Genomic DNA, 18,088 nt, shown 5'->3' with positions numbered 1-18,088 from the left:
CGCTTTCTGTCTATTTTTCTCTACTGTTGCTGTTTCCTTCACCCAGGGGTGTGTGCGTGTGTGTGTGTGTGTGTGTGTGTGTGTGTGTGTGTGTGTGTGTGTGTGTGTGTGTGTGTGTGTGTGTGTGTGGCCTCCAAGAGAAACACCAGCATGACCTTCCCGCCTGCATTCCGACATGCAGACATAAAAAATACCGCCAGGAGAACCCAAAGAGCAGTAAGGTTAAAGCAATACAACACACAATGCTGGACTGCATGGCTTGAAACAATGGGTAACATTTGCTTCCCATTAAAGATGCACTTCTGTGGAGGAAAGCCACAGTGGTCAGGCACACCTGCAGAGAACCAGAGAAAGAAAAAAAAAAAAGGTGGAAGAGATACAGATAACAGCAGCGCAAAAAGAGAGAGGGTAAAAGAGAGAGAGAGATAGACAGAGAGAGAGAGAGAGTAGGAGGAGCACAGAGGAAAGAGAAACAGGCTGACTGCTCCACTCTGATCCATTAGTGGCTTTGTGGACAACAACTAAAGAGAGGGAAGAAGGAGGTTTACAGACTTTTAAGAATAGCAAAGAGGATAGCAGCCAACTTAAAGACAAAGTTATAAGGAAGAAGAGGAAGAAAAGAAAGTTAATACACTTGAAGGAATCTTCCCAGCAGGCTGGAGAGACTTAACTTTGTCTGCAAGTGAATGAACTTAAACCGGCGTGACTGAGAGAGCCGGGAACACGGATCTGTTTCTACCCAAAGCAAAGGAGCTGGAAGGCACCATGGCCGACAACGTGAACGAGGAGTCAGACTATGTCCCTGGGAAAGATGAGCTGGACTGGGGCTACGAGGAAGGTAGGCTGGTCTCTGCGTTCACACGAGGGGAGGCTGGTCTCTGCGTTCACACGAGGGGATGCTGAGAGTCAGAGTCTGGAGGGGAGGGGGGGGGAGCAGCGGGGCGACAAGGTGGAGCCTAAATCATGTTCCAGAAGACTGAAAAGTTTCCATTTACTTTTATCTTGCTGATTTTTAGGTGAAGATGTTGCCTTCATGTATGCTTGGAATTAATTCAAATTGAAGTTTGCACTGCCTCTGCAACATTGCTTGTTGTTGTAAAATAGCTAAGCCCCTCCGTTACGTCGTCTCTGAGGTCAGTCATTACGTTTAGCTGAAGAAGATGAGAAATGTGAGACTTTTTTTCAACTGTTCTTACAGAGTGTCTTAGCAAAAATTATTCACATCTCTTGAACTTCTCCACATTCTATGATTTTACAACCACAAACTGTAACGTAGTCGTGCACGAATCATTGTATAATTGACAATAAAATCTGAAAAGTGTGGAATGCATTTGTATTCAACTCTCTCTAATCTGATACCCCTAAATACAACCGGGACAACTATACATTTTGCATGAGATGCTGAAAAGGGTTATTCACATGCTCTCTGTACAATTTGTTTGAACTTGACGTATTCTGCAAAAAAATATTTTGAAAAATGTAACTCTGGATATGCAAAGTCAGAAGAGACATTTCCCAAACAACTTGCAGGAAGAATCAGCTCACAGGGGCTGACTACAAAAGCTCACGACACTTTAAAAAAATGCTTTTTTTGAAAGCCATCACTTTCCTTCCACCTCATAAATTTGTGCTACTTTGTGTTAGTCAAAAAAAAAAAATCTCAACATTCCAATAATCTGCACTGAGGTTTGCAGTTGTAACATAATAACATCTGAAGAAGTTCCAGGTGTATTCATGGTTTTGCAAGCTACTGTAGCTCTGATCAAACCTTTCTTTATCGTTAAAGGAAATGTGGACGTTTTTACATAATTGCTACCAACTTGATTCCTAGTTTGAAACAGTCATTTTAGTAAATTTTGCAGAAAAGCAAACCGTCACTCAACTATTCTTGTCTTGTTTCACTTTGTCTTCCTTCTTTTGTTGCTTTTACTGAGCATCCAAGGATGAGCTATGATGCAATTCTGTGACTTTCCTGTGAGTATGCCCAGTGATGCGAAACACTTTCAATGCATGGATTAGATGTGACTGTTTGACAAGCAAATACCACAAGAATCCTGTGTGAACCCATTAAACTTCATGCTTTCACATTCTGGGTTAATTGGTAATAAAGAACTGCAGCAAGACACTTTTTAAAGAACAATTGCATGACTGTTTGAAAACCGAAATCAGCTGAATTTCTTTTCTGCAGCGACACAAACACATTTGTTTTCATCCCTGGTAAAATCTTCTTGCCCTCTCAGCCTCTATGAAAACCGTTAGGCCCAGATTTCATGCAAACTGGTTATTTGGGAATGAAAATCTACCATCACCACATAAACTATCCAGGGACTTAAATTGGAATTGTGTGCTTTTTTTGACCAACCAACAATACTGATGGATTTGGTCTGAAACAGAGCATGAATTTGTGGAAAAATCCTAGTGGCTGTTGTTAAGTATGGAGGAGAAAGAATGATAGTGTGAGCCTCTTTCTCTTCTGAAGACCTTGGAAACCTTGTGTGAGTCCACAGCATCAGGGAACCTCTTAAAATGGATTGTCTGTCAGCATGAAACTGATCCGTAAAATGTGGTGAAAACACAGAGACAAAAGTAATTTAGCTAAAATCTCTTATTTTCTCATGTGGCAATTTTTCCCCTTTGAAAATCCAAACAGAGGTTTTTATATTATAATTGTGTTGCTAAACAATAAAAATTGATTTATTTTAAGGGCATGTCTTTACCAGGGGTGCCAACAAATTTGTTTGCGTCTGTAAGTTCACACGAACTTGTTGTCAGGTAAAATCTACACCACAGATTCAGTTCATCCATAAGTGAAGACGTACAATGGTAAAATAGTGGATTTATTTTTTTCCACTGCATTTTCTATGTAGAGAGCTTTACTGCGTTAACGCAAAACCGAAACAATAACTGTCCATGTTGGCTGAAGTTTAGGCATGGACTGAATACTGATGCAGCTTTTTCTCTTGGCACACGTCAGGATGTTCTGGTTGTTAGTGATTTTTTTTTTTTTTTAACCCAGTGGGAACGAGCTTCTGGCAAGTTTGTAACCACAGCTTGACATAAGCATATAAGTAAAAGAAGGAGCTCTGGTTGATCTTAAAATGACAAAATGAGAGGAAAGAAAGTCAAATCGTCTCTACTGGGCCTTGCAGAGTTGAATGCCGGGTGAATTTAGTCGTTTCAGTGCTGCAGGACAACCCGGTGTGTGCTCAGAAAACTGTTGTCATGGCTTTAGTTGCTGAGGAAGGAGGGAATGTGGCAGCCTCCCCTCTTTTCTCCATTGATGAGGAGAAAGACATCAGTCCCTGCTGCAGAAAAGCACATGCTTCCGTCTAAACTCTCTAAACTCTTACTCGGCTTGTTTTTTGGAGGGACTAAAGTTTTTTAAAGTGATTGTTTCCTCTTTCTTAAAAAAACTCACTGCAACGCATTCTGCTCTCACTGTGTGATGATGTTGCCCTCAAAACCGAAGTGAAACCAGACTGTGAGTGTCACTGATAGTATCAGGGCGTCTTCCGCATTCAGTCATAGTAAATATAATGAATTTGCATCCATCTGAAATAGATTCCATCTGATGCTCTACGGACAAATATATTATGAAATCTCAGTCTCTATACTCTCTACGCATGCTTGCATGGTTTTTGTTTTATGGTTACTTGTATTAGGTAGGACAATCTGACCCCGTTTCTGTAACCATGACCTGTTTTATTTTCAAGATCTTCAACACCCTCATAGTCACAGCAGTAACAGCAGTGAGAGGTCCTGTTTCAGAGAACATAAGAGAAAACTCACAGGAGACACAGAGGCAGCAGATGCACCACAAAATTAACTGAAAAACATTTGACTTTAATTAAAGGAGAGACTTATTTATGTGCTATTGTGAGACTCCCTTTTTTTTTTATCAGCGCTCTTCATGGATCACAGGACTCTTGAATAAGACAAAGTTGATTTAAATCAATCTGAAGGATTCTATTGGTGAATTCATTAAAGGTTCATGAAACCTGTTTTTTGTTTTTTTTACGGAACATTATCATTATTATTATTATTTTTCCTCAAAGTATCTGAATAGGTTTAGTACCACTCCTTTAACACATAGCAACCTAGTGGAGTCATTACTCCACAAAAACGTGGTGGTAAACCACCCTTTGGTTTCAGATGGAAGACTAAATAAAGACGACGCAGCTGGACCATTGTTACGATGACTTGAACTTTACACATATAATGACGTAGCACGTCTTACCTACGTATTCAGAGTACTTTTTGTTTCAAACCCAAACACAAAAAACAGAGTACAGAGAACCACCCCGATTCTTCATTTCCATCAGAATACTCCATCGCAGGTTTCAATTTTAATACTCTGAGAAACCAATTTCAAACTTGACGAGAAAGGACGTCAGAAAAATGACAAATGCAAACAATAAAACGAGTAGGCAGGTAGTGCCATTTTGAATCACCACTACTGCCACATCCTCTGTCAAAACAGTGAGTTTTTGCGTCTATGAATAAAATACATCAGAAATACATACAGTATTTCCAGGATGTAACCTTTTAGAGCTTGGTGAATCAGTGTGAGAGTGCATCCCCAGCTCACTCCCACCCTCCAGGGAAATTACACACCACACAGACGCAACAACACCAAACTGACATTCTGCCTTGTCTTTTAATTTTTATTTAACGTATTACCTCCAAACAAAATCCAGTGGAACCAATTGTCTTCAGCAGCCACTTGATTAGTAATTAGATCCCACCTCAGTGTAATTTAACCTCAGTATGAATCCAGGTGTTCTGTGAAGGTCTCAAATAACAAACTGCATTAGGAAGATCAAGAAACATACTGAACCTGGAAGAAATCCTTTTCAAACAACCAGAGCTATAGCAGAATGAATCAGAGTAACACAGGTGTTAACATGGCCTATTTAAAATCTAGAACTAAATAGAAGTGAGAATTTGTGGCAAAGCAGTCAATCTGACTGAACCTGAGCAATTTTGTACAGAGGAACGAGCAAAAGTGTCTGTCTCTAGATGAGGAAAGCTAATAAAGACCTCAATCAATCAATCAATTTTATTTATAAAGCACCCATCATACTAACAGCAGCTCAAAGTGCTGTACAGATCAATAAAAGCAAACAATTACCCGCCCCAACATTATATGGGAAAACACACAACTGCATGTAAAATGCACATACTAAGCAGAATTGAATTCAGGAAATACAGTTGAAAAGACGGGTTTCTTAAATACAGCAACATTTTCTGCGGCCCTCGGGTTCTCTGGCAGACCGTTTCACAAACGGGGGCCGTAATACTGGAAATAAGCCACAACCATAAGTGTGTGTTCTGACTCTTGGACCTGTTAATAGTCCGGAGCCAGAGGACCTCAGGGCCCACAGAGGTTCATAAGGTATCAGCAGGTCTGCAAGGTAAGAATGTGCAAGACCATAAAGACATTTAAAAACAAGTAAGAAAATCATAAAATCAATCCGAGACATGCTGGGAGCCAATGCAATGATTTTAAAACAGGTGTGATGTGAGCCTGCGTCCTGGTCTTGGTTAGCACTCGAGCAGCAGAGTTTTGTAACAGCAGAAGGCTGTGCACGGTTTTTATTTATTTTTTTTTTAGGAAGCCCAGAAAGCAGGGCATTACAATAGTCTATACAGCTGGAAAGAAAAGCATGCATCAGAGTCTCAGTATTAGCGAGGGAGAGGCGAACTCTGGCTATGTTTTTTAAATGGTAAAATGCTTCAAGCTGATGAATCAGGCGTGGATAGAAACATAAATGTTTGCTGTGGATTTTCACTCGTAGGTGTAGAATGGGGACTCCATTTCCCAGCGGCCAACGGCGAGTACCAGTCTCCGATTAATCTCAATTCAAGGGAAGCGCAGTATGACCCCTCTCTCCTAGATGCTGGCTTATCGCCAAACTACGTGGTGTGTCGAGAGTGTGAGGTCATCAACGACGGGCACACTGTCCGCATCCTTCTCAAGTCCAAGTCAGGTCAGTCCCAGGAAGACACCCTGAGAAAATGCAAGAAGCATGTCAGGTATCGGCGTCAGTCGCTGCAGTTTATTGTTGTTGCTTGTTACAAGAGAAAACAAAATTACCTGTGTCCAACCCCGCATGACCGATTTTCTGAACCGCTCTCTACATGTTGAATTATGCTTTTGCTTCCTGTTTACACTTGCTTAGACCTCATTGTGGTTTCCTTTGCTTTTGTCAGTGGTTACCGGGGGTCCATTGCCTAGTGATCATGAGTACGAGCTTCACGAGGTTCGATTCCACTGGGGCAAAGAGAACCAGAGAGGATCAGAGCACACGGTCAACTTCAAGGCTTTCCCCATGGAGGTATGCAGGACTAGCAACACACCCTGATCCAAGAAAAACACAGCGATTGTGTGTTTATACCAGACATTGAGTCTTATGTGCATAACATTGGAGTTGCTTGAGCCCAAATAAGTAACTCTTCTGATACATTGCAACTATTTAGAATACAGTAAAAGAGGGAATCGTTACATTACCTTACAACTAATTTAGGAGTGGTGCATTTGGAGTAGTGCAAGAAATAGTACAAACAAAACACTTGCTCCAGATCTCCTTTTTCATATTGCGGATCCTTTTGTGACTCATAAAGCTCACAGGCATTGTCCGATTCTTTTAATGTAAGGTATCAGCCAGCAGCCTCTGTGAATTGATTAAGCCTTCAACCCAACCTTGGCAGGTGTGTTTTGAAGATCAGAGAGGAGGCTTGCCACCTGAATGACAGAGCAAGATCAATAAAAACAGAATAAAATGACTTCACTCGCCCACTCTGACAAAGTTAGAGTGGGTGTGTGGAACGTTGTTCTTACTAGTCTTCATGTTTTCGTTACTCACATCTGAGAGGTTCATGTCTTAGTCAACTCTTATGTGGAAGACAACGTGGTGCGCAACTATTTTGATTGCATTTAACTCACATGAGCACTGGAATGCAGATTTCAATCAAATTTTGAAAGAAACCACAATACATATTATGTGTGTTAATCAGGTAAAAACTACAAAGTTATAAATCTTTCCTCTTTTTCTACATGTTCTGAAAGAACACACAGCTTTCTGAGTGAAAGACAAAGTGATCCATATGGGTGTAAGATGTAAAATTTGCTTTTATCGCGTCACGATATGCATCTACGACTTTCCCAAACTGAAGATGTTAAAAGAAATCCAAGAAGATTAATCTGTTCCATCAAAGCAAGTTTTATACCACAGGTTAAGATATTTACTTCCCATAACCTCAATTTGAAATGAAATCTAAAATATCCATTTAAGAAGAATCCCTTTAGGCCTGGTGGTGTTCAGTTTGTTTAAGTTAATTCTTTGTTCCACTAGAGGTCGCTGTATCAAACTTCTATGATACTTCCTGTCTGTTTGGAGAATATTTTATTTCTCTTGATATTTGATTTGGCTGTTGTGAGTTATGCAATTGAAAATAAGGCTTTGGCTTTTAAAAGTTGCATTTAATATATTGTAAAAGAAAACCAAACAAACATGGATAATCGTTTAGCTGTTGTCAGGCTGTCCACAGCCAGTCCTCTCCAGAGAGTGAGTATTGTTGCCCTCATGTTGTCCATTAGCTTATCTTACAAGAGGAAGATGCTGGATGGAAAAGGAACCAGCTGACCTTGGAGCAGAATCAGGTTTCACTGAAAGCAGCAGGCAACGTTGAAACCAGATGTTCAGACACACCGCATTAAAAAAAGCACACACACACACACGCACGCATGCACGCACGCACACACACACACACACACACACACCCACACACACACACATTCCTTTTCTCTTCGTAAAAATCAGACTGAAATTGAATTTTGTTTTAGCTCAGTTAGGAATAATCCCAAAGATAGGTTTTTAGATCATTTTTAATAACTTAATTCAAATTTAGCTCAAAGACATTTTACTCACTTTGATGGAATTATGGCTAATTATTTAGGTATTGTTCAAAAAACCTTTCACGACAGTTTGCTGCAGCTTTGGCCCATTCCTCCCGAAGGAACTGGTTTGACTGATTCAAGTTTGTAGGTCGCCTTGCTGACAGGCACCTTTAAGTCGCCAAATAACTTCTTAAGGGATTGAGATCATCTTTGTTGTCAGGATGAATTTTGATGGCATTGCACCACTTGCGCCCAACAAGCTCAACTTCCCGGCTGACGTCTTAAAATGTTGCTTGAATGATGGCATCTATTTTATGAAATGTGTAGATGTTACTAAATTGTAATATGGCTGGAAATTACCCTGATTTTTATACTTGCATACCATTATTTGAGCAGATAAACCCAAATGATGAACCAGATCTGTGAAGATCTACATTTTTAAGCTTAGAAAATCTACAACCTCATCGTCTGGGTGTTCACAAAATGTCTCAGTGCTTGTAAGCTTCTCAATTTGGTGTAAGTCATTTAGGTAATTCTGAGTCACCTTCTTTTTATAGAGTGTATTCAAGTACTTGGTTTCAGCTGTAAATGTAGCAAACAATGTCCAAAAAAAGCAATTTTTCCAACAATTTTGGTGAAATTTGATTTTTTTTTTTACAGAGAAATCAGAATATGTCCAGTTCATTAGACTTTTCACTTGGAAAGTTTGACAGTTTCAAGCCAGTCTTTGATTTACGTAAACCAGACGAGGAGTTCATCTGATGTTTTCTGCACACTTGTCGTGTTAATGACTTGAAGCGCCCTTCCGGTTGCAGTTTATGCTTTATTGTCTTTTTTTTTTTTTTGTCCTCAGCTCCATCTGATTCACTGGAACAGCACTCTCTTTAACTCGCTAGAAGACGCTTTGGGGAAGAAGAATGGAGTCCTCATCATAGCACTTTTTGTCCAGGTAAGTATCATGCCGTACACACCTGGAACTCAGATCATATCAGAGAGTTGTTTTTTTTCTGAAGAGTTTCGAGGTCTTAGTGAACATTTTATACAGGAAATGTAAATTAGTGCTTGCATTTAAGTATCATTCTTGTTTCGTCCAATAATATGGTTAATAAATTGCAACATATTATTAATTAGCACACTGATAATCTCATATTATGCATAAATAAGGCACCACCATTGCAGCCACTACAAGTGAGGTGAATAAGACTCGTCATTGCTTAAATATGTTGCCTGCTGACTCATGCTAGGTGACTATGATCTCCTACGTAGTGGAAGCTCGGCTCTGTGCTGAGTGACGTTACCCGAGGAAAACACCTCATTCTTCTTTTGAACCCAGTCATTCCTGACCTCCCGAGGTCTCAGTCTCACACATCCTGTTTTCTACAATGTCTGTTCTTTCATCTTCCGCTTTTTCTTCCTGCATGATAACAGAACATAGACTTTATCGCTGCTGAAAAAATGTGGCTGACATTGTGAAAACAGCCGCCGCCGGCAGTGATAAGTCTGTGCTGAAACCCAAAAATGCGTGTGCTTCTGTCAGATCGGCAAAGAGCACCTAGGACTAAAGGCCATCACCGAAGTCCTACAAGACCTGCAGTACAAGGTGAAGCCTGTGTGTGATGGCGACACAGTAGAGATTTGATTCAGAATCGCGGCCGTGAGGGTTGATGTGTCGTGAGCGTTAACTGCTTCTTTTTGCCACTGTGTTTACTTTAGGGGAAGAACAAGATAATCCCATGTTTTAACCCCAACACGCTCCTACCCGGTAAGACGGAAACGATTTGATCTCAAATCTTCATGTTCAGGTTAAACCCTTAAATATTTGAGCAGCACGTGCGAGTTGGCGGTCGAACAGAAAAGCACATGGAAAATAACACCGATTCTTCTGGATGCCACCTGTGTAAATTAGAGAGACGTAGAATAGAAAATCAGGTTTATAAATGCTCGTTGGAGTAAAACAGAAAAATCCCTTTCAGATTATTCTAGAATAAAGCTGTTGATTCCCTCTGATCTGTACAAGATAAAAATCATACAGGGTCAAATAAATGCATCTAAAGTCAACGTGGACCTTGACTGCATGCCTTCTGTAGCCGTCGGTGAGCTTTTGGCATAATTTTCTTATTAGAGTTGGCACAGTTAATTTAAACCGGTTGCTTTCCTGACATATTTTATCGCTCTGAAATTTTCAATTGGATTAAGGTTCTGGCCATTTTAAAAGAATGACATCAACAAGTGCTGGAACATACTGGAACACCCAGTTGCTCACATGTTTCAATAATCTGAATAAAACTGTGACCATGAGAGTGAAGGAAAGTGGCTAGAATGGTTTGGAACAACTTTTACCATGAAGTGAAAGCTGCTAAAAAAAAATCAGTTTCCACAGTGACATTTGGCTCAACATCCCGATGGACTAAGAGGATATCAAGAAAGAAGCACTACCTCCAAACCTGACGCCTTTTAAATGAACAAGAACGCACATTTTCAGTTTCTGCTCACTTGGGGAAAAAAGTTTTTGCTATGTTTGGTTGCAAGGACAAGAGCAATATTTGGAGGAGTCAAACTGGACCTAGGAAAAATTTAGGGTGTGCAGTCACTTTGCATCCTTTTGTTGTGCTAGCTGCTTCTAGCAATGCCCGCAACATTTCTCTTCATTTTATAAGCTGCAAAAATTGACAAAATGTCAAGTAGGAAGTTTTTTACAAGCTACATAAAATCCCTCATGCACACAGTTGTATCAAAGCATCGATCTAATATTAGAATATGCAAAACACACAAGATGTGACAAATATGTTAGTAGGGAGAATAACTACCAGAGTTTTGTGTTCAAAGTTTCAAGGAAACTGGACAGCAACATAACATCTGCAGACAAAACATGACTATTGTTGTTCAAATGTAGCAGGTGGAAAGTCAGCGCCTAGCATGGGGGAGGAAGGGTGAAACATCTGACTGGTATTTTGAAAGAGGGTTTCAGAATGTCTGACGCATTAATTATTTTTGCCACATTGGAGTACAGTATGTTCTCTTTGTAATTCGTAGTTTCATCAAATCAAATGTTCCAGTAGTTCCTCTCCTCCCTTTTTATTATCACTACTAAAGCCAACGGATAAATTCCTGAGACTTTAACTTGTTTTGTAGTTTGTGCCTCTCTTGAGCCCCTGATAAATACAGAACAATGCCTCAGTCCCATTTGAATTCAATTCCTTTGCTCTTATTTAAAAAGAGCAAAAGGGGGGCTATTAAGTTTTTGCAAAAGCCAGCATTTTGACATGGTATAGTTGAGGATTAAATGTTCTCCTTGTGATCATTAGACCCGCTGCTGAGAGACTACTGGGTGTACGAAGGATCTCTGACCACGCCGCCTTGTAGTGAAAAAGTGACCTGGATACTTTTCCGTTATCCCCTCACCATCTCACAGCTACAGGTACGGAGTCAGACATTTAGAATCTCCCACAAGCAAAAATGTTTTCTTTTTTTTTTTTTAAAGGTTTTCTTCATCTTTAGTGGCTCTCTCTCAGTCTGAAACCGCCGTCACATTGAAGAAAGCATAAACTGTTTACACTGAAAATAAAGGCTGCAGCAATAAAAATCAGAGGTGTGACTAATCATCTGGCTAATGACTGATTCACCCAGTTTACTGTATTTATTTATTTATTTGTTTTCTTCAGCATTTTATAACTAAATATACGCTGCACAATCCGTCTTTGATTAATATTATTAATCTACAGGAGCATGAACTAGAGTTTTCTGGCTCCATGCAGGAAGCCTTTCCACCCACTACAAATCCATAAGTCTGTCATGTTGCCATTGATTGATTTAAACTTTAATTCAACCTTTGCCTGACTCGTGGCTCTCTTCCAAAGGTTTTTTTTTTTTTTTTGTAATAGATAAAGGTGCTAGCCCTCTGACATTTATTTATGTCTTTCATCTTGACTACACTTTGGCTTGCTGACCCTTTGAAATGCGCGCACAAAGAGGTCTTTCTGCCTCGGGCCGTGTGTACGGTGCGGGTGCACAGGGCGAAAAGAAAGCAGGCGAGATCTGAAGATGATAAATCAGTTTGTTTTGTGCATTGGTACTTTTAAGGCATGAACGGAATTCTGTATTTCATTTCACACTGAGTTTTAAAATGAAGATCAGGAACAACGTAATGAAAATTATTTGCCAACAACAAAGCAGAAGGATGTAGACGATGAGCATGTCAGATGAAGCACTTAACAGGAGCCAGTTTTCTCCTGCGGTTCAGCATAATGGAACAATTAGAAGCGGGTCAAATGAGCTATTAGTGGCTCCTGATTGCAGCAAATCCGGACATGGGCGGATAAATGCGATTGACTCACTCTGATGAATTGATAACTTCCCAGGCAACTTCCATTGTTATTAAGCAGATCTGGACTTCAGTGGGTAACGCCGCAGTGGCCAGTTGTGTTGTTATTGTTGTTCAGTAATGAAACATATTTATGTCTCTTTCGTGTGGGCTTAAAAATTTTGAAAAGCAAACATTGGTGTGTGTCCCTTCCTTTGCAAATAATAAATAATTTGTCTTTTTGCTCAATGTTTGAACGTTAGCAGGAGAAAGGCAACAGTGACGTTAGATAGATATTTTTTCTTGCGATGCTTGCCGAGTCCAGTGGGCATTTCTTGTTTTCTAGGCAAACTACATCATCCACTTTGTAGTTCATCATCAAGGTTTTCCACTAGAATCCTTAAGATTAGAATGAAGAAAACTTCAATAAAAAAAAAAGTTAGTTTACAAAACTGCATTGCCTTCATCTTAACTGTTAATTTTCTGTTCGTCATAGCGATCCTTTTATTGGTTCTTGTTCCACATTTCCCACATTTTTCTCAGATTTCATCTCTGATCTAAGCCAACAGACTACCGGTTCAACAGCTATCAGAATAATATGGCCAAAAATACTGCAAATAATGTTAGGTGTGCAAAATAAAATGCACTGAACATACAGACTCATCTAGCGGCGTGAAGTTTTCTCGTCGTGCTTTAACTGGATGAACCAAATAAAGCGTAAGAAAACCCCCAGCAAGTCCTGCTTTCCTAGAAAATGCACTTCAAACATCCTGCTGTTATCAATTGCGACAAGACAGAGAGTGTGTGTGCAGAGTGAGTGTGTACACATACATGGCAGACACCAGTTGCCATGCCCACAGCCTTTGCACTTTTAGAGGGCGCCGTAAAAGTTTCGGCAGCCAACCAACTGCTGTTTGTTTGAGCGGTGTGGGTGATTCTCTCTGTTACGTGTGTGAAGAAGAGATGCAATCTGCAACTGCAGCAATTTCACGTGAAAAGGAAGTTAAAAATTGTCAGTTTTTTTCTCTTTGTGGCTTTGATTTTTTTTTTAAACATTCTTGGCCAAAGAATGACAAAACCGTAAACTGTTCCAGTCAGCAGATCAGTGATAAGACATGCATCGCCTACACATCTTCTACTCGAATTTTCTCAAACATTAATGTTTTGGAGAAAAAAAAAGAGAAAAGTGTCTGAATAATCCAACAACATCATACCCTCATATGTAGCAGTGAACACTGTAGCGAGACCGAGGGACATGAGGTTGTGGCTTTTTTTTGTTTTTGTTTTTTTGTTTTCATTTTTCTGTTTGCAGATCGAGGAGTTTCGGAGGTTACGGTCGCACATCAAGGGGGCGGAGCTACTTGAAGGAAACGACGGGATGCTGGGGGACAACTTCCGCCCCACCCAGCCGCTCAGCGACAGGATTATCCGCGCTGCCTTCCAGTGACTTTCGCTTTCCTGTGCCATCTCGGTGAAACTCTGGGACCTACACGTACAAAAATAGAAGGTAACAGTTTTAGCAGTGAGTTCAGCTGTCCCCGATTGCACAGGCGTCCATAACGTAAATGCAAACTTTTATCCATGACAAGCTGGTTCTGTCTCAAACAAGTAAATATGAAACTTATGCAGCAATTTTTTTTTTTTTTTGTGAAAGAAACCCCAACCCAGAATGTGTCCCACTTGTCCCAAAACACCCATCCTCGGAGTTATAAGTGGTGTTCAGCACGTTTCCTCTCAGGAGACACGTTTTTTTTAATGGAAGAAGGTGCATTGTCCCAGAGGCAGCAGATCAAGCCCGGGAAGAACTAACCCAGTTCACTTGCTAATCTGGGACTAGCCTACATACATGGCAGGGAAAGAGGAGGCTTCAGATTTAGCTCAGCAGCTCTGCAGCAGAGCTAAACGCAGAGTGGTGGGGAGTAGAAAAAACATTTAAGAAAAAATACCTAATTCCTTCAGTCTAAACGTTTAACCTTGAGGGGGAAAAAAGAAAACTCCAGTTTGTGTGACAAAAATGACGACACTACACTGCCTTGAAAAATATTTGACTCCATTATTCTTGTCTTTGGGGTTTTTTCTCATATCTAAATATTAAAAGCCATGCAATTTCTTTTTCAAATATTAGACAAGTTTAACAAGTAAACACAAAAGTCACTTTTTAAATGATAATTACCAAGGAACCATAGTCTGCCTTGTCTGAAAAACAACTGCTATGAACGGCTTAAAACTCAGACTTTTTTACAAATCACCAAGGTGAACTCCCTTTTGTGCTTTGGGTAATTGCTTCAAATCACATATGCAGCAGTGGTTACAACAAAAGCCATTGGCACATATTGCATAAGGCTTCTACACCACTGAGCAAGATTTTTCATCGAGGTATTCAAAAATCAGCTGTTTATGCTTGAAGCCCACAAATGTTAGACTGTGACTAAAATGTTCTTTTTTGTTGTCATCTTTTCTAATAAGTTATTACTCCTGCTTATTTAATTGCTATACTCCTTAATTCATTGCATGCTTTGCAGATCAAAAGCGTTTGCAAACAGTGGATTCCTAAAATACGGTTTCCCTGAATGCTTGTTTGACCTGCGCAGAGCTCTTCATGACCCAACTGGACACAGGAGAGCAATCGCAATAAACTTGCACCGTAGTTTGTATTTAATTTTGGGGGAAACAGAAGGGCTGGATGTAAGCAGAAAAACAGAGATGTGTGTCTGAAAGGGGGGAAGATAGAGGTGCTCTGAGATGAGGGGAGGTGGGAATGCCAGAGGATTGAAAGAGGAGGAGGAGGCAGACGGAGCAGAATGGGTCGGAACAAAAGGGGGCTATTGTTGTAGGGGTGAAAACAGATACTGATGTGGTCCCTGCAACACAAGACCACCTGTGAATGAGGTAGAGGAGAACTGGTGTGGAACAACCGAGGTCAAAACGTCCTCGTTTCATCAAGCAGGCGATGTTTTCCTACTGCTAGCTGGCAAATGCTGAGGCTAACAATGTATACAAGCCACACACACCAATAAATCTTAATATGAACTCACCACTGATGAGGAGATGTGCTGCTGTGGGAATTAGAATCCTCTCTTTAAAGTTTTCCTATCTGTCATTTTCTAATGTTATCGATGCTGTTAGCATGACAGCTAACCCACTGACAAAGTTCATCCAATTGTTACTTCATAATAAAGTTGTAATTTGATATGTAGCACTTTGAACTGCCTTGTTGCTGAACACGTGCTATGTAAATAAAATGACCTTACCTTACCTTAGCTCTGTAGTAAAGAAATAGAACCATTTTTCACCGTCTGACTTTAAATCAGGGAGTTTAGAAGCCAGAGAACGTCTCAGCTGTGAAATAAGGGACTGGTCCACTTTTCAAAATATACGGGATAATAACCAATGAACATTATGTGGATATATTGAAGCAATTTCTCAACATGTCAGCCAGGAATTTAAAGCTCTGGTACAAATAGGGTTACCATGTGGACAGTGACCCTAAGCACAGCACCAAATTGGCTACAAAGTGGCTTGAGGACAACAAAGGCAATGTTATGAAGTACCCATTGAAAATGAGTGGGCAGAGCTGAAAATGAGTCTGAGGATGTCTGCAGGCACGACTTACAAGAGCAATGGACCAAAGTCCAGGTGAGAAAGATGGAATCGGAAGGTTGTGGGTTTGATTCCAGCGTACCACAGTCACACGTCGTCAATTTGTTTGTCGGTGAATGAATGTGTGCAATTGAGTGAGGCTGGGTGAATGTAGCTGGAGTGTAAGGCGCTTTAACAAGAAAAGCGCTAAATAAAGCTGTGCATTTCACTGTAAAGCTTTTATCAAGGCTTTGTGTTTGGATTGGACTGCAAGCTGTATGTAAAGATGGAAAATGTTAAATTTTGCCTACCTTTTACAGCGCACACAGAGGTTAACCTTTTGCCCCAGTTGTGTTTTTTTTTTTTCTCTCCCCACCTCTGTATATGAGCAACAGTGCTGCTGAAAAGCTGCCTACATGGGAATCATAAAGGAAAAAAAAGGCCATAAAGGTTTTCCATCCTTTCCGTCTTTTGGTCCTGGGAGGCCAGTTAAGCACATCTGGATTTCTTTTAATGAGATTCATGTTTTTCTTTCTCTACAGGAGGAGAAGAAAACAGAGGAGTGGAAACGGGAAGAAAGAGGGGAAATTAGTGTGATAACAGATCCAAGGCAAACTAGAAGAGGATGAAAAAGCTTTTAGTATCATCTACACTCCAGGCTTTGTGTGTGTGTCAGTACATGTGTAGGTGCAGCCATCTTTTTCTGTATCGTTTCTCACTCCTCCCCTTATTTTTGCTGTTCACTGTGTGTATTTGTTACACGTTTGGTTTGGGACGTTATTGTGTCTGCGTGCTGAGTGTGTGCTGTGACTAAATCATCACAACAGGATGAAGAATCGGCAGCAGACGAGCCAGAAGCCAAAGAACACACACTGGGACACAGTTTCACACACTCACCCGTCATGTTCTTCATATTTTAATACGCGTATTTTAATTCTCCACTTAAAATAATACTATTGTCATTCTTATGAGTTGAATATTAACAAACTTAAATCTAAAAAAATTAAAATCTGTTTTAAACGGAAGCTGTGAATGATAAGCTGGGAATAAATGGCTTATGTTCCAGCTCATTATCCTTCTTCTGGCAGTGAATTCAACACCACTTTCATCTTTTAAAAGACAAGTGAAATAAAAATCATTGCTTTCACATGAAGATATAAAAACAATATGTGGTTGTTTTAAGGTACTGTACATCAAACGGAGCTGCTTTGATTTATAGGAATGATGACTGTGACCGGAAAGCAACAATAAACTACAACTTACAAAAAAAAAAAAAAAAAAAAAGAACAGAGTCTGCACATGGCCTCCCAAAAAGAGCGTCTTGCATGTCGTTCACAAAGCAAACGCATCTGATGACATGCAGGTGAAAACTGGCCAATCAAGTTAAGCAGATGTGGGAAATGCGTTTTTCTTTAGAAAACAGTTGTTGTCTTTTGACTCGCAGCGAGCTTCAGGTGCTGATATCAAGACACCGCAAAACTGTAAGAACTACAGGAGTCAAATTTGGGGAAGGATTTCTAAATCAATTGCTAGTTTGAATGTTTTTAAGTCCTAAACGTAGCGGCGACGATCCAGCCAAATTTGTAGTACCGTAATTCCGCCACACTTTGCGCTATCTGAAAGATTCCTCCGGTTTTTCAACTGGGAGACGTTGCGCTTTTCAGCCATTACGGTAATTTTACCCCCGTCCTTAGCAGGGATCTGGGTGACGCTCCTTTAATAGGCGGTAAATTGCGAAAATATTTAGCCAGATATTGAAAGTTCCAGTTGTTATGGATAAATGGGCAAATGTATTTACTCACAGGACATTTAAAGAACTAAAATAAACAAAAAATATCCAGGCAGTGGTTTTAAATTTAGGACATGAAGGGTTTTAACGCACCACTGCAGATTGTAAAAACAAAACAAAAAAAAACATGAATATTTTCTGTCTTCCAATGTTTAAAAAAGTGTTAAAATCAAGTCAAATTGTGCAATTATTATATGGAGTCTATATGAATGTGTACTGCACTAAGTTTTGGTTTATTGTCAGAATAAAAATGAAACTAATGTGCATTCTTGACTCTGCAGCTTGTTCTTTTTTGCTCCTCTCCTCTCATCAATTGATATGATGCTAAAGTTTCTTTTTCACATCTTGAAATATTTATTCTGCTTTTGAACTGCAGCCTAAAATAGCACACAGCTTAGTTTAGTCGCCCAGCCACCAGCCTATCCTCCCAGTCATGACCTTTTCATGTATTTATTGGTGTAGAGATCTTAGGTTATGCGTTATAGCTACTTGTTGACATCCTTGTTCCTGCAACTAAATA

At 40.0% G+C, this 18,088-nt stretch overlaps 1 protein-coding gene across 2 annotated transcripts; it reads left to right on the top strand.

Moving 5' to 3' along the window:
• The first annotated feature begins 427 nt into the window (after positions 1–427).
• On the top strand, positions 428–17,834 carry ca8 (carbonic anhydrase 8 (inactive)). 2 transcript variants are annotated; one of them, XM_008433660.3, is made up of 9 exons: positions 428–838; positions 5,805–5,990; positions 6,214–6,338; positions 8,754–8,849; positions 9,438–9,500; positions 9,614–9,662; positions 11,206–11,318; positions 13,513–13,707; positions 16,322–17,834. In XM_008433660.3, exons 1-8 carry the CDS (start codon positions 766–768, stop codon positions 13,645–13,647), a joined length of 840 nt encoding a protein of 279 aa, XP_008431882.1. In that variant the 5' UTR covers positions 428–765; the 3' UTR covers positions 13,648–13,707; positions 16,322–17,834. The 2 variants fall into 2 exon arrangements, with proteins under 2 accessions (XP_008431882.1, XP_008431881.1); XM_008433659.3 differs by having other exon boundaries at positions 440–838; positions 5,799–5,990.
• Positions 17,835–18,088: the final 254 nt, after the last annotated feature.

This window comes from Poecilia reticulata, chromosome 17 (assembly GCF_904066995.2).
Source record: "Poecilia reticulata chromosome 17, P_reticulata-male-v2, whole genome shotgun sequence".
NCBI lineage: Eukaryota > Metazoa > Chordata > Actinopteri > Cyprinodontiformes > Poeciliidae > Poecilia > Poecilia reticulata.
The sequence above is the reverse complement of the archived record's forward strand: the minus strand, read 5'-3'. Positions and strand labels throughout refer to the sequence as shown.

Coding starts and splice junctions, on each gene's coding strand:
- ca8 (XM_008433659.3), top strand. CDS start 766: ATGGCCGACAACGTGAACGAGGAGTCAGACTATGTCCCTGGGAAAGAT. Junction 839..5,798: donor GGACTGGGGCTACGAGGAAG/GTAGGCTGGTCT, acceptor TTTCACTCGTAG/GTGTAGAATGGGGACTCCAT. Junction 9,501..9,613: donor TACAAGACCTGCAGTACAAG/GTGAAGCCTGTG, acceptor TGTTTACTTTAG/GGGAAGAACAAGATAATCCC.